Source organism: Phyllobates terribilis, unplaced genomic scaffold (genome assembly GCF_046119375.1).
Source record: "Phyllobates terribilis strain yellow unplaced genomic scaffold, ASM4611937v1 Scaffold_5__5_contigs__length_657084704, whole genome shotgun sequence".
Classification (NCBI taxonomy): domain Eukaryota; kingdom Metazoa; phylum Chordata; class Amphibia; order Anura; family Dendrobatidae; genus Phyllobates; species Phyllobates terribilis.
The window spans coordinates 146322867-146339438 of record NW_027362765.1 but is presented as its reverse complement, the minus strand read 5'-3'; the positions used below and the strand labels follow the sequence as shown (position 1 = coordinate 146339438).

At 41.9% G+C, this 16572-nt stretch overlaps 1 protein-coding gene across 1 annotated transcript in view; it reads right to left on the bottom strand.

Annotated features, from left to right (window-relative positions):
- NSF (N-ethylmaleimide sensitive factor, vesicle fusing ATPase) overlaps positions 1 to 16572 on the bottom strand; it is a 55993-nt gene that overhangs the window by 7412 nt on the left and 32009 nt on the right. The window contains exons 5-12 of the mRNA XM_073683133.1: positions 11910 to 12076; positions 11289 to 11396; positions 10242 to 10317; positions 9017 to 9172; positions 5242 to 5441; positions 4627 to 4792; positions 4472 to 4546; positions 4199 to 4386 (exon numbers count right to left, since the gene is read on the bottom strand). Of these exons, the coding sequence (XP_073539234.1) occupies positions 4199 to 4386; positions 4472 to 4546; positions 4627 to 4792; positions 5242 to 5441; positions 9017 to 9172; positions 10242 to 10317; positions 11289 to 11396; positions 11910 to 12076 (1136 nt within the window). The remainder of the gene's footprint in view (positions 1 to 4198; positions 4387 to 4471; positions 4547 to 4626; positions 4793 to 5241; positions 5442 to 9016; positions 9173 to 10241; positions 10318 to 11288; positions 11397 to 11909; positions 12077 to 16572) is intronic.

The window sequence follows — 16572 nt, the reverse complement described above, 5'->3', positions numbered from 1 at the left end:
TGCAAAATCATTAGTGAGAGGACTAGCAGAACTGCAGCAGATAAAACAGTTATCAAAACTACCGCGGAAAACCCAGTAATTGAGCCAACATTAAAGCCAGGGTCTCTGTCCATCATATTGGACATCATAAAGCTGGTGTACAATTCCATTTCTACCAAGGGGAAGAAATAATTAACAGATAATTTATAATCTCACTTTCCTTTCCAATCTCCTAGAATTTATGTTGTATTCCATATATTAAAGGGGCTGTCCACCTTTGAGGACTTTTTTTCTTCTTTACTTACTTGCATGTATTTGGGACTAAAATCAATTTTGTACTTGGTTTTTACTTAAAATGTTTAAAGAGTTCCAAACTTCCCATCAGACCATAATAACGGGCTCACTGACAGATTCTCAGTAGAGATGAGCGAACTCGAACTTACAAGTTCGGCATTCGTATTAGACAGTCACTGTCCGGTGCTAAACACCAAACATGGACTTTCCCCGGAAGTCCGTAGCAATGTTTGGAGTTCCAGGGCAATCCGTTGCACGAGGGGAGAGAGGGAGAAGGAGAGAGAAAAAATTTTGGCTCAAAAGTCTGCGTCTTCATTGTTTTCAATGGGCTTCGGGTTCTGGTTCAAGTTTGGGTACAGTTCTGGTACCCAAACTGAACCTTGGAATAAAATTTGGGTTGGGCACCAGAACTCGAACTTACACGGATCTGCTCATCCCTAATTTTCAGTTAACACTTTTTGCAGTCAACAATAAAAAGAACACAAAGGCTATAGAAGGCAAACAGTGACAAATTTTTAATTGCAAAGTTTGCCGGTATTTTTTGCCGCAATTATATGCATTTAAGTAAGAAAAAAAAAAAAGTATCACCAAAAGGTGGACAACCCCTTTAACATATTTTTAGAAATTGGGTACGGCACAAAGAGTCCGACTGTCTAAACATATATTGATACAGATTTTTTGCCATCTCTTCCCAACTCTACAACAGTTGGAGTTAACCTGCAGTGTATTTGGCGCAACTCCACTGCAGAGTCCCCTGGTGCCAAAAAGTTGCAAGAAAAAAAAAAACAGTCTAAAATAGAAAGAAAGAAAGACCATTTTTGACTTTGCCACCAATTCATGAATCACGTGTGCCATTTTGAATATTTGGGCGCCAAAAACTTCAACTAACACCAAAAGACAAAAAAGGAAAGTGACTTAAAAAAATAAATAAATAAATAATAACAGCAAATAATGAATCAAGGCCTTTGTTTCATATGTGCTGGCAATCAATTAAATTATATACAATATATTCCAGAATAGAAATATACATTGTGAATTCCATATTGGGAGAGTTTACAGCAAACGTCAGACAGAATAATGATCTTCACCAGGGCAGAGCTCTAGATAAGGGACTCTCATTCCAGATGGATCCAAGGAATGTTACAGTCCTGAGCGAGATGCACCAGGCTGAGAAAACCAGAAGTAATGTAAGGGGACCTGTCATTTGCCCCTTCCAGGTAATAAAGTGAGAGGGAACAGTGACAGGACTATGATGCAGATGAAATATTGTAAGGTGCTGAAAGAAAAGGGATTATGACACTAGTGCGGAGCAGGGAAGGAATAGTCCAAGCCAGTCCACTATATTGGATAGCAGTCTAGTTCACTTTATCCCCTAAAGAAGACCTGTCAGCGAATTTAATGTGGCCAGTTTTGGTTCTATTTAAATTCTTTCTGCAACATTGAGTATTCTGTTTTTTTTTTTCACCTGCTTTTAAATCTGCCGTGCGGGTCCAGAGATATAGGCCTTTATATTTTGTGCTAATTTCTATGGTCTTTAGCAAGGAGTCAATGCTCACAGGTTAATAATGCCATGCAGCCTGCCGAGATCCCCATATAGAATCCAGTGAGCCATGCCCCCTTAGTAAAGACCATAAAAATTAGCACTAAAAAAAAAAAAAGGATTTAAATAAAAAAAAAAAAAAAAAAAAAGAAAAGAAAAAAAAACCTCAAGGGATCAGGGGGAATGAAATAAGAGCAACAACTGGTCACTTATAACCTGGTGAAAGGTCCTCTTTAAGGCACCCATTCACATGTCTGAGTATCAGGTAGGGTGCTACTATCCAAATATAAAGGTTTCAGGTGTGATTTTCATATTGCCCACACCTGTTACTTGCCACAGGTGAGTTTGAATGAACATCACACGCTTGAAACAAAGTTGTTTACCCACAATTTTGTCTGGAAACATGTCTAACTGCAATAATTTTCGGGGAGAAATACTTCATTTTCTGGAACAATTCAAGGGTGCCATATAATATACATTGCTCAAAAAATAAAGGGAACACTCAAATAACACATCCTAGATCTGAATGAATGAAATATTCTCATTGAATACTTTGTTCTCTACAAAGTTGAATGTGCTGACAGCAAAATCACACAAAAATCATCAATGGAAATCAAATTTATTAACCAATGGAGGCCTGGATTTGGAGTCACCCCCAAAATTAAAGTGGAAAAACACACTACATGCTGATCCAACTTTGATGTAATGTCCTTAAAACAAGTCAAAATGAGGCTCAGTATTGTGTGTGGACTCCACGTGCCTGTATGACCTCCCTACAACGCCTGGGCATGCTCCTGATGAGGTTGCGGATGGTCTCCTGCGGGATCTCCTCCCAGACCTGGACTAAAGCATCCGCCAACTCCTGGACAGTCTGTGGTGCAACGTGATGTTGGTGGATGGAGGGAGACATGATGTCCCAGATATGCTCAATTGGATTCAGGTCTGGGGAACGGTCGGGCCAGTCCATAGCTTCAATGCCTTCATCTTGCAGGAACTGCTGACACACTCCAGCCACATGAGGTCTGGCATTGTCCTGCATTAGGAGGAACCAACCGCACCAGAATATGGTCTCACAAGCGGCCTGATTATCTCATCTCAGTACCTAATAGCAGTCAGGCTACCACTGGCGAGCACATGGAGGGCTGTGCGGCCCTCCAAAGAAATGCCACCCCACACCATTACTGACCCACTGCCAAACCGGTCATGCTGAAGGATGTTGTAGGCAGCAGATCGCTCTCCATGGCGTCTCCAGACTCTGTCACGTCTGTCACATGTGCTCAGTGTGAACCTGCTTTCATCTGTAAAGAGCACAGGGCGCCAGTGGCGAATTTGCCAATCATGTTGTTCTGTAGCAAATGCCAAGCGTCCTGCACGGTGTTGGGCTGTGAGCACAACCCCTATCTGTGGACGTTGGGCCCTCATACCACCCTCATGGAGTCGGTTTCTAACCGTTTGTGCAGACACATGCACATTTGTGGCCTGCTGGAGGTCATTTTGCAGGGCTCTGGCAGTGCTCCTCCTGTTCCTCCTTGCACAAAGGTGGAGGTAGCGGTCCTGCTGCTAAGTTGTTACCCTCCTACGGCCCCCTCCACGTCTCCTGGTGTACTGGCCTGTCTCCTGGTAGCGCCTCCAGCCACTGGACACTACGCTGACAGACACAGCAAACCTTCTTGCCACAGCTCGCATTGATGTGCCATCCTGGATGAGCTGCACTACCTGAGCAACTTCTGTGGGTTGAAGAGTCTGTCTCATGCTACCAAGAGTGTGAAAGCACAACCAACATTCAAAAGTGACCAAAACATCAGCCAGAAAGCATTGGTACTGAGATGTGGTCTGTGGTCCCTACCTGCAGAACCACTCCTTTATTGAGGGTGTCTTGATAATTGCCAATAATTTCCATCTATTGTCTATTCCATTTGCACAACAGCATGTGAAATTGATTGTCAATCAGTGTTGCTTCCTAAGTGGACAGTTTGATTTCACAGAAGTTTGATTTACTTGGAGTTATATTCTGTTGTTTAAGTGTTCCCTTTATTTTTTTGAGCAGTATGTATCATATTCCGAGATAGGTGTAACTCATCTCTTCCTGCAGAAGCAGGCTGTCATTATTGGCTGCAATGTGTATTATTCAGCACCGGGGCTTGGCTGCTGCGGAACATCATAAAACACACCTGTAGATATCTTCTTGATAACGGCATGTAACATCAATGGTAGACAAATATATTCCACTGCTACAACAAAAAAAGAGATTTTGCAGCAGCTGATGTGTACTATAAGGAACGATACTCTCACTGATGTAATTTATAAGTATATCAGAAGTCTTTGGAGTTTTGTAATGATGTATAAGATCAGGTCACATTTTGACCTCACTGTGGTACCACTTACCTTGATGTGTCGGTTCATGGCGGTGGACTGCGCTGCCCTCACGAGCCCCTCCAGCTCAGCTCCACTGAAGTTTTTGGTCTCCTGAGCCAATTCTGGTATTTCTACATCCACCGCCAGCAGACTGTGCTCCCTCATCCGGGCAGTGTGGATATGGAGGATTTGAACACGACCTTTTTCATCAGGCAGACCTACATTATTTAGGAGAGGAGTATGAGGCTTGAAAGGAAGCAAAGAATGTAAATTACATGTATGTTTTGTGTATGTCATACGCACCTATCTCCATCTTCACTTCCAGCCTCCCAGGTCTCAATAGCGCCTCATCAATCAGATCTGGTCTGTTGGTCATACCTAGACAGAAGAAGTTAGGAAATTGTGAGGATCAACCTATACTCCCATCAGGAGCGTGAATGGCACCCAGGCCACCTCACCTATGACCAGGATGTTATTGAGCTGCTCCACACCATCTATCTTGGAAAGCAGTTGGTTCACCACGGTGTCATGGACGCCTGTGCTTCCTGCCATGCTTCCTCTCTGCTTACAAATGGCATCTATTTCATCAAAGATGATGATGTGGAGGCCACTGTTGGCTCCAAGCTGGATATAAAAAAAGATGGCAGAAGTGATCATGAGCATAGACTGATTTCACTTAAAAAGACAAGACACCCAATTCCACCATTTAGTAATTTCTGCAATAAATCTCTAATGAAAACATAAAAGATTTTCCCACTTTATGCCTGCAGCTTTTATGCAGATCCATGTGTTTCCATGGTAACAGACTACAAACAAACCCTGTGAAGTCTGGTCCTGCATTCATATTGCTCCGTGTGAATCTAAAAATGCACGTTAGCATTAAGGAATAGGACTAGGCAGTTTGCATGCAGGCAGTTACCATGGAGATACATAGATCTGCACAGGAGCTGCAGACACAAAACGGTACAAGATTATTAATGATTTTTATTATTGATTAAATAGCTTAAAGAACCCCACAGCAACCATATGTTCATGGAGTATGTACTGAGTTAGACTTAGACTCATTGACTCACCCTCCTTTGTTCCTCTTCTGCATCTGCAAACAGCTTTCGGATGTTGGCCTCAGACTCTCCAACATACTTGTTTAGAATTTCGGGTCCATTGACAACTTTGGGTTCCCGGGCATTCAGCATCTTACCGATTTGCCTGGCCATAAGTGTCTTACCACATCCAGGGGGGCCAAAAAGAAGAATACCCTTCACGTGCTTGCACCCTGCAGGTTGAAGCGAGAGGTTTGATTAAGGTACAGTCCTTCAGCACAATGCACACTGGCATTTAGTATATAAAGTGCATCACTTTTTGCTGACATTTCCCAGTATGCAAAACAAGCTCTGGGAACACCGTGAATCAGCAGGGGTTGCTGTGAGCTGAGCAGATAAGGAATTCTAAAATATAGTAATCACATACACAGGATCACCTCTTTTCGGACAATAGGGGAACAGATAATTTTCCACATAAATGAATTGTAATCACCAAAGGGTTAAGTCACCAATGACTTTCTTTCATTTCCACTTATAAGCATTGAGCTTAGGGTTAAGGGCTGACGGGTGGCACTAAACTACTGCTGATCAGCAGCTTGTTTGGTGGTTGGCATTCTCATAATAGCAGACCACGCTTAAAAGGGGAATGCCCATCTCCAAGATCCTATCCCAATATGTAGCAGGTGTAATAATAAAGTTAGCAAATACCTCCAATTAGAAATCTAGTATAGTTCTTCTGACTAGCTATGTTGCTTACCCCATGTGCAGGGTATTGCAGTGGTTACGACAACTAACTAACTCTCACTATATGAGTGGTTGTAACCAGGGATATATAAGCTACTGCTATGCCCTGCACATAGGATAAGTGACATGGCTAATCAGAAGAACTATACTACATTTCTAATTGGAGGTATTTGCTAATAATATTATTATTACACCTAACACATATTAGGATAGGATCTTGGAGATGGGAATACCCCTTTAAAGATCCACACTGAACCCTCTGTAATTGCTCAGTGTGCATAGGCAGCCATTGTTCTCGGCAGTGTGAGTCCTGCTTAGACAGCACAATATGCTGCAGAGAACAGTTATCTTTTATGCAGCATAAAAGGTCAATTCACCTGACGAATTAGCGCTTTGCTCATTCGTTGGGCCATCGGCAGCCTGTTTAGACTGCAAAATTATCATGATATGAGCGTTCATAGAAACAGTCGTTCCGGATAATCGTGCAGTGTAAATGGACCAGTGGCTATAAGCTACACCTGCACCTATCCACGTAAGCAGACACTAATATGTACAAGTCTGAAGCTCCTGAACATGGCGGTATGGGAGATGGTAGTAATAATATACCCATGTCCCCTCATGTTCTTTACTCCTTGGCCTAAAAGTAATATCTGATGTGTAAATTTGGAGGAGTGATCCACTGATCAACCCTGATGTCCGCAGTGTCAGCAGATTCCAGCCGCTGCCTCCCAGTCTATTACCTGCCAGTGATGACAGCCATGTTTGGGTAGAAGAGGGCACCTGTCATCCCGGCCTAATCCTCTAACAATATGACCTTTTCCTGGGATGCAGGTGAGAATGTACAAGAAACACACAGTTATAGGGAGATACAAGACAAGGCTCGTGGAGGTGACAGAAGAGCAGGGAGATGGAAGGAGCAGCTTTTACTGGAAAACTTCTGACATTTACGACTTTATAAACTTCTCAGAGTTCACCATCAGAAAGAGCAGGTGCAGCGCAGCCCAGTCCACTTGCAAAATAGACATAATTAACCGAGTGTGGGCTGCTGGGCACAGCACCTGACTGCCAGCATGATGGCATGGCAGTGTATGCTGCTACTCCTAACCAGTTCAAAAGCTTGTATTGTCCTGGAAAAGACGATCACTCAGCTCTCCTCACATGGCTGTTCTACTACATACCCTACATTATTGCCTGTCCTCTATAATTCCTCCTGGAAAATACCAATAACCCCTTAGTGACCAGGCAAATTTTTTCAAATCTGATGTGTCGCTATGTGGCAATAACTCTGGAACGCATCAACGGAATTCAGTCATTTTCAGAATGTTTTTTTTGTGACAGATTATACTTTATGTTAATGGTAAATTTAGGTTGAAATGGATTGCATTTATTTAGAAAGACATAAGAAATTTAAAAAAAAAAAAAATCTAAAAATTAGCAAATTTCAAACTTTGAATGATCCCTTTAATCCAGATCGTCATGGCACACAAAAACATTAATAAATAACATTTCCCTCCTGTCTGCTTCACATCAGCACCATATGTAAAATGTTCTTTTATTTTGTTAGGATATTAGAAGCTTTAAAACTGTAGCATCAATTTTTCATTCTTTCAAGGAAATGTACAAAACTTAAAACCCCAAAAGTGATACCATATTAAAAACTGCACCCCTCAACGTATTCAAAACGGCTTTCAGATAGGTTATTGACCCTTCAGGTGCTTTTCAGGAATTAATGCAAAGTGGCATGACAGAATTGAATAATGTTATTTTTACTACCTAAATGTTCCTAACTACTGAACAAGTTAATATAGCTGGCAGACTCTTAGGCCACGTTCACACATTGAGTATTTGGTGAGTTTTCTACCTCTATATTCATAAGCCAAAATCAGGAGAGGAACAATCAGAGGAAAAGTATAATAGAAACAAGTCATCAATTCTGCATGTATCACCCACTCCTGGTTTTAGCGTATAAATACTGATGTAAAATACTGACCAAATACTGAACGTGTGAACTTGGGCTAAGGCCGCTATTTGGCCATGAATTGCCATGGAAACCATCAGGACTACACAATCATAATCTCAGGGTGCCGATGGGGTTAACAATGGAGCCCCCAACACTGTTAACCATCTAGATGCAGTAGTCACTATTGATAGCAGCATCTAAGGGGTTAAACGGCTATGCCAACACCGATGGTGACTGATGTAGCAGGGTGCGAGCTATAGTGTACTGCCGCATTTTCACGTGTCGGGGGATGCTAGTCTCTTACATCTGAGGTCAGTTTTAAGTCGTAATGATGGTCACTAAGAGGATAAATCGACAACTAGGTGTCACCATTCACCTTGTCAATAGCACTTATCACTACAAAGTGACAAAACAGTGTTAGAGGACCCAACTCGCTGATATCTCGCCAAAAATTACCAGGAGGAATAACAGAGGAATGGCACAATACATATTTTGAAGAAAAAATATCTTCCAGCTTTGCCATTTTATAGGGAATGTAAGCATGTAGTAAAACAATATTTTCGTTGTACATGAAACCATTTCGACTATTCATATACCTTGTTCCAGTCAGAAATAACCCCTTCATGCCCTGATCATTTCATCCAGTCACTGTCTAATATCTTTGCTATCTGTTATAAGTAATCACTGTAAGGAGGGAATTTATCAAGCTGAACACTGGCATATCAATCACGTAGTTGGTGTCCTACGCCTGCTCCCACAAATTTTTGAAAGGTGGTCATAGCTTATACAGCTTATCACAGACAGATTCACTATAGTTTACATCACAAGAGGTGTAAATTATAGCAAAAATGTATTCCGGTCCGTGACTGGTGTATATTTTATCACTGCGACGCACTGGCAGCTGAAAGAGGCACAAAAAGAGTAGTAATGAATTTAGAGCAACTTTCTGTAACAGACACGGAATCAAAATTGGCATGAAGAACACCAGTCTTGATATATTACGCCCTACGAACCCCTTCAGCGTGGATATAGAAAATGTGTCTGCTGATTCCGTTATGGTGACCTTGACCGGTTGATTTCACCATAATAAAAAAAAAACCTCACCCATCTGTTCCACAATCTCTGGTGGGAAGACCCTTGAAGCGAAGGCTCGTCTAAAGATGTCAGAGAACTCCTTGTCCAGACCACCGATCCCCATCTTCTCAAAGTTCCAGTCTGGGTTGATGATGGATTGGCGGTCTTGCTTGGTCTTTGCTTTGCCTATATGTAGAAAATTGGGGACATAAATCAGTAAAAATCATCCACACAGAGATCTGGAAAGGAATAATTATGTTGTTGGCCTACAAGACCAGGACTTGCTAGAAACCCTCATTGTTACATATGATGCCAGCACAGTTCAGGTCCTTACCTGTCTTAAAATACACAGAAAATTGAGACAAAACTAAACTTTATTTCTTTAACCCAGGTTTCAATAAGCATTTTTTGTCCAGGATCACCACACACCCACCAATGACTCATTGCTAGCAGGACTTGTTAATGATCAGAAAATACAATTAAAAGTAAATAGTCGTATTAATAATATTAATAATGAGGGAAAATTCAGCAGCTCCTATAGATAGAGGACTGATAACCTAGAACCTAATAATCCAAAATATCTACTAAGGTAAAAACAGGATAGACATATATACATACACACGAAAAAACAGTGCGTCCGTGTATGTATATTTTTATTACACACACACATCTTAAATGGGGTAATATATTATTACCCCACTCCACATTATAAAAAAAAATAAAATTAATTTCTCCTTTTGCGTATTGGATCTCTTTATACATGACCGTAAAAATTATTTCACAGTTCAAGATAAACATCCCATTATTTGCAGGTCATATTATAAACACTGCCCCCTCTGTCAGTTGTGTGTACTGCCATATCTGAGAAGTATGTGGTCACACTGCCACCTACTGGTCAACAGAAGCAAAATAGAAAAAGTCATGCTGACTTCCAATCCGATGACTAGTCAACCCCAATATGCCACTCTCCTCGGCCAGTACTGGCTATGCAGGTTTTATAAAAAGTGACCCTCCTTTTTTGCTGTCATTTTGAAGTCCACAAGAGGACGCCACGAGGTAAGTAGGGTTGGTAAAATCCTGAGGTCCTGATAGTAAGGCTACTTGTTATAAACTGATTATTACGTTGCACCTGCTAAGCCACAATAGGATCCCTCGATAATATTCGGCTGTCATCCTGACTTGGTGATCGGTCTCCATCTTCCCCACAGTCTATTTGTAAGCTTTTAGGAACACAGTTAGTACAAGTATCACTCACCAGTGAGGTTTAGTGAGGAGTTGTCGGCCTTCTCAAACACCACCTGACTGTTCCCCACCACCAGACCGGCCTCGATCTGCAGAAAGGAACATGTGCAGTGAGCTATGAAGGGTCGTCCATAGGGCAAAAGATGGCAATAGAAGAATTATATCTTGGCTCAGGATCGGACTTCAGAAAGAGAAATTGTATCAAAGAAGGTAATGAAGATAAGCGGCAACCAGAAAGCACTGGCACTGCTTATTGTGGGGGAAACAAGATTCTTAAGTTCTCAAAATCCAACTTGAACCACATACTAAATGCAAATTTAGCCTGGTAACAGTGATTGGTGGTGAACCCAACATAGGATCCCACCAAGGACAACATCTGCAAGGAGTTTGTATGTTCTCCCTGTGTTTGTGTGGGTTTCCTCCGGGTTCTCCGGTTTCCTCCCACACTCCAAAGACATACTGATAGGGAATCTAGATTGTGAGCCCCTATGGGGACAGCGACAATAATGTATGTAAAGAGCTGCGGAATATGTTAGCGCTATATAAAAAAATAAAGATTATTATTATAGGACACAGTCATGGTAGGGGGCTGCACCGCTTCCCCTGCTTGTCACTGTGACTACTGCCACTAGGGGGTACTAACTGCACCAATTACAGCTTGGGTTTCACAGTAAATTGTGGGTGTACAATATTGCAATGTCGTGCAGTCATATCATAAGTAACGAATGTGAATGGGGGTCGTTAAGTGACCTGACATTTGCTGGATTCCTGAGAGACCCCATTCACACCATTATTTTGCATTGCTGCAAAGAGATATTGGGATTCTCCATCAGTGGTCTCAAGACTTATCCAGTTAGCTCCCTCTAGTGGTGGACACGCGCACCACTGGGCATCAGGACAAAAGCTAATGCTCGAACCCGTTATATTATTAGCGAGCTCAGCGCAAAACTGTAGTGCCAAGAGCATAAATTATTATAAAAAGCAGTACCATATGGCGGAGCTCTTAGCGGGGTCTTAATGATTATATATATTACATAGGAGATAGAGACATTAGCCACACCTTTTGCTTCTTCCCACTGGACTGCTCCCCCTTCAAGATGCTGGGGTCCATTGCCTCAATGTCTTTCACAACCAGTCCAAAAAGCTTTTCATTGAAGGTGAACACCAGCTGTAGAAAAGAATAAAAGAGGAATAAAGGGGTTGTACAGGATTAGAAAAACAGGGTTACTTTCTTCCACACACAAGTATTGCTGCTCAGGCCTATCCACTATAGTGAAGCTAAGCTGCAATACTGGATACAAACTATAGACAAGTGCGGTGATGTTTCTGGGAGAAAAAAAGCAGCATGTTTCATTTCCTACACAAACCCACCCAAAAAAAGAAAGAAAAAGAGAGAAATAAAAGAACAGGAAAGAAAGGAAAAGGAAATGAAAATTGGGATTTCCCCATTCAGGATCCCCCCATTAGCCAGAGGAGGGCCGCTAACAACCCATGCAGCTTAGTGGCCAGTATGTAATACATTCAGCCAGCAGTGTCTGCTGTAGAGGAAATACAAGGCCTTAATGGGGCTCCTCCTTGCGATAGGCAATAGGACCACCTGCTCTCTTCTGCCATCACTTCTTTGGGGAGATGCGGATTCATTTTAACAATTTGGGGAGGTTCCTCAAGGGATATGACTTACCTGCTGCCCCACAGAGAAAGCCTGGTTATTGAACTGCTGGATGTACTCTCCAGCCATCCGGTCAGTGTCATAAGGGTTGGAGTCGACACTTTTCTTCTGCAAGAAGTCGATCTCGATGGTCATGACTCCAATGCACTGCTTGGTCTTGTCGAAGCTGTACACTGCAACTAAGAAAAAAACAAAATACTTGTTCTGCATATGTGGATTGCTTCCATACATAGAATTAATCATGTGCCTTACACATCACTATATAAAAGGGGCAAGAAATGAAGCAATGGGTAACAGTCTGCTGCCCATGATAGAAACAATTACATAGTTCTCGAAAACAAAGAAAACAACGCCACCTTGTGGCACAGTATCCATTTGCAGCTTAACATTTAAAAGATGAACTGAAATGGTTAAAGGCCATTAGAAAATTATTGATGTGCTATTCTAAGGATGGGTCATCAGTAGCTGACCAACCTCCAGGACCCCTACAGATCAACAGAAGAAAACATCAGCAGACCTTCAGAGTCTAAGTCAATGGGGCGGATCTGCAGTACAAAGCAGATCTGCACATAAGGATAAGCTGCAATGCCTGTGTAAGCAATGTGGGGGTCACAGTGCTAAAAGCTGCTTCAGCTTGGGAGGTACAGGGGGTTGGGTAGGGAAACAGGATTTCACCCCCAAACTATTTATATGCGCATGGTGCTATATAAAAGACAAGTCCAGCAATACCTTTAAATGGTCAGTCCCTTCTTTCTAGTTACTGACAAATTAGTGTATGAATTCATATGCAAATGAGGCTGAAGGATTATGGTAAATCTGAAGCCTCTGTCACTCCAGCTCTATTCCACACCCATTGCCAACTCCTCCTGCTTGACTGACTGCTTCTCAGGTAAAGGAGGCATCAGTCAAGCAGGAGGCGGCAGCGTTGGGCAGGAAATAGAGCTCAAGTGACAAATGGTTCAGATCTACCATAGTGCTTTAGCCTCCTTTGCATATCAATTAAAACGCTGATTTCTCAGTAAAGGAGGAGAGGACTGTCCATGTAAAGGTATTGCAGGACTTGTCTTTGAAAGAGCTGCATGCACATATAAATAGCTTTGGGGTGAAATCCTGCTGACAGATTCCAATGAAATTAACAGGTTGGCCATGGGTTTATGAAAACTGTGGGTCCACCAAAGTGAGGCACACTTTTTGGCCATAATTCATCAATTGCTTTTCTTAACAGTATTTTTTCTGTTTTTTTTTTGCTAGTGGGCTTGATGTCAGATCAATCATAAGGACACAAAACGACTGATGAATTTGGTGCAAATTGAGTGGGTTTTTTGCACCTCTCTAGACTAAAATGTGCCACAATACTTTCATTAAGATATAACATGTCACATGTTAGTCATGTGCACAAAAGCAGATTTCGCACTCCATTACGGGACTGTAGTCCCATTGTGCTAAAATGTTGCAACATTTATTACAAATAGAAAAAAAAAAGCAAAATGATGTATTATCCCAAAATAACTGGATAATAGAAAATCACATCCACACTGTCAAGCAAACCCAAAAAATGATAAGGATTGAAATGACTAGCATAAAAAAATAATAAATTTGGCGCAAAAAAAAAAAGAAGACGACAAAAAAAAATGATTTTTACGCTAAAAAAAAAGTGCAGAAAGAGTGATGAATCAGGGCCTCAGAGTCCCAAGTAAGGTATGGTTCTCTATTGACGACTCCATACAACATAACTTATTATGTAGGACTCATCTGGTCTGTGGCAGGACGAGCGCTCTCGCTGAGGACTCTTTATTGATGCTCCATAAAACCTAAGAATCATTAAGTCAATTAACAAAATAGGTTTAACAGTGCAATGGTTTCTCACGGGGCCTCACACATAGTGCGTGCACATCACACTTCTGCCCTGTGCTGAGCGATGAATCCGTTTGTGATGCAACTTTAAATCAATGGCAAATTAAGCATACAACCTTGGGGGGAGCAACTCAAGTGTGACCCTCTATGTCAAAGTCTATGAGAACTATCATATTTAAAGGGTATTCTGAAAGTTTCTGATCAGTGGGAGTCTGACTGCAGGGACAACCCTGAACTATCCCTTTGGAAGTCGTTCATGTTCACCACCGCTCCATTTATCATTTACAGGACTGAGAGAGCCATCTTTGACAGTCCCATAGACAATGTATGGAGCAGCGACAAGTATTTGTGGGCACTGCTCAATTCTTATCTGGTGGACAGGCGATAATATAGAATGTTGAGAACAATCCTTGATGGGAATAATTGGGCACTTCTGGTCATTATGTGGTGTTCACGTTGCAGTGAGGAGAACAGTAATGTTCTAGCCTGAATAAAGACCCAACAACAGGTTCTTCACAGTAGGAGAGGTTCAATGAGGTGTTAATGAAGGTGACAACCCTTCACAATTTACATAATGTTGAGAGCCTTTGAATTACTTATCTTGTCCTGATTCGAAAGTTACAGTATATATTATCTCCAGAGCTTCATTCAGAATTCAGCTGGCTTTAGATGTCCCAGCATTTACTGCTTCGCCAGTGCCTGCACTGAGCTAGCTGTGGTCATCTGCATTTTGGGAAGATGTGTGCAGCTCTGACTCCCAAGAAGGATTAGGCACTATGATTTCAATATGCCCTATCCTTCTGTACTCAAGGGACACAAACTTCAGAAAGGAGTTAAGTGGCTTACACCAATTTCTCCACTCACAGCATGTGCAGAGCTAAGTAGATGGGGGGTTGGGAAGAATAGCAGTTGGCGAACGAGCCATCTAATTCTAACGTGTACGGCCAACTTAACTGTATCACTACATTACGAGAGCCGACTGCTTCTCTCAACAACCAGCAGAATTACAAATTCAGCTCTGGAGTATAATATATGTTGTATCCCAGGGCTGGAACAAGATGAGTAATGTATTTAAAGAATGCCTTGATTTTCTGTGTGTAAAACATTATAAAAATTAGCTCTCGTAGAATGAAAGTAACTTATCTTTAAAGTACCATCTAGGAGAGGTAGCCATCCTATAAGTCAATGTCTGGCGGTTTTTATCAGCCTTGCAATATGACCAGCGATGAATGTCAAGCTCCACTTTGCCTCAAGGCCGTTGCACTCAACCAGCCAGACTTTCGCTCTACACTGAAGAGGTGCAAAACGCCCCCAAATTAACTGTCAGCAGATGAGCGTCTAGCATTGCATTTATTCCTGGTCATGTTGTAAAACTCGTTAAAGGGTCGGACACTGACACTTGCGGAAGCTTCTTCTCGCAGGAGGTTGTTGTAAGTTTCTTTCTTTGTCGGAGAAGAATAATTTGCACACTTTTCTCCCATGGAGCATTGCCTGTTAGACTCCAGTCAGTTTGTCTTTTAAGGAGAACTGGTACTTCCCTCTCCATGTATAATACATGCAGTGAAATAGTCTTTAAACGCCATTTTACACTTTCACTTTATATATTTTTTTCAAATGGATTGTCTTCAGATCGGTTTTCAGGAGCAGTCTGCTCCCAAGTCTGAAAGCTTCATGCTAACCTAGGGAACAAAGGGAGGCAAGTGATCCTAATTGTTTGACAGTTTGGGTCGGTACCATGACTGCCCAGATGGCCAGAATGGTCTACTTTCTGACGCTGCAAGCAGAGGCAGCTTTTCCTCTGCAGTATGTGAGGAGAGCAGGGGCACGGATGATCCGATGCTGGTCAGATCCAACAATCTGGTCAATCTCTGAACAGTGATTACAACCTCTATTGGAAAGGGCTCGTAAGTGCTGTGCTCCTCGTTTAGGAGATCAGCCACAGCAGCAGAGGTGGCCGGTAATGAAAGCAACAAGCAGTAGACTACAGAATAAAAAAACAAACAAATAAAAAGCTTGAGAGCAGAGAGGACTGTTTTGAAGAACTTTGCACTTTTTACCATGTGGAGAAATCCCCTTAAAACGGAATCTGTAACCAGGTTTTTGGCACTTGACCAGATGGCAGCATAATGTAGAGACAGAGACCCTGATTCCAGCGATATATCACTTACTGGACTACTTAGTGTAGTTTTGATAAAATCTCTGTTTTATTAGCAGGGGATTATCACTAGAGGACTCTTAAACCTGCTGCCATGTAGTCCTCCATATTCATGAGCTCTGCATAACCCCGCCCCCACCACTGATTGGCAGCTTTCGACCTATACAAAGTGTACACAGAAAGCAGCCAATCAGTGATGTGGGTGGGATTATACAGAGCTCATCATTCAGAGAGCTGGTAGATCTGCAGCAGATAAAACAGTGATTTTATCAAAACTACAACAGGGAGCCCAGTAAGTGACACATCGTTGGAATCAGGGTCTCTGCCATTATATTATGCTGCTCTTACATGGGGTAGCAAAACCTGGTGACAGATTCCCTTTAAAATATTTGGCCCCTAATGCCATTACATCCACAAGCAACAATTCAAGGGGCAGTGTGCAAATGACGGATACATTACTCAGCTTTAAACGCTTGCTGTCAGTGAATGGAAAGCGATACATCTCTGATTCGTCTTACAGATGGTGATTTCCCAAAGATACTTTTAATGAATATGCTGGGCTACAATTTCATTACACTCTGGCATCCTACAAATGCTGATAGATTCAGTTCTTACTAGATGAGAATGTAGATATAATCTGGAGTCTTACAAGACCAGAAGATGAAG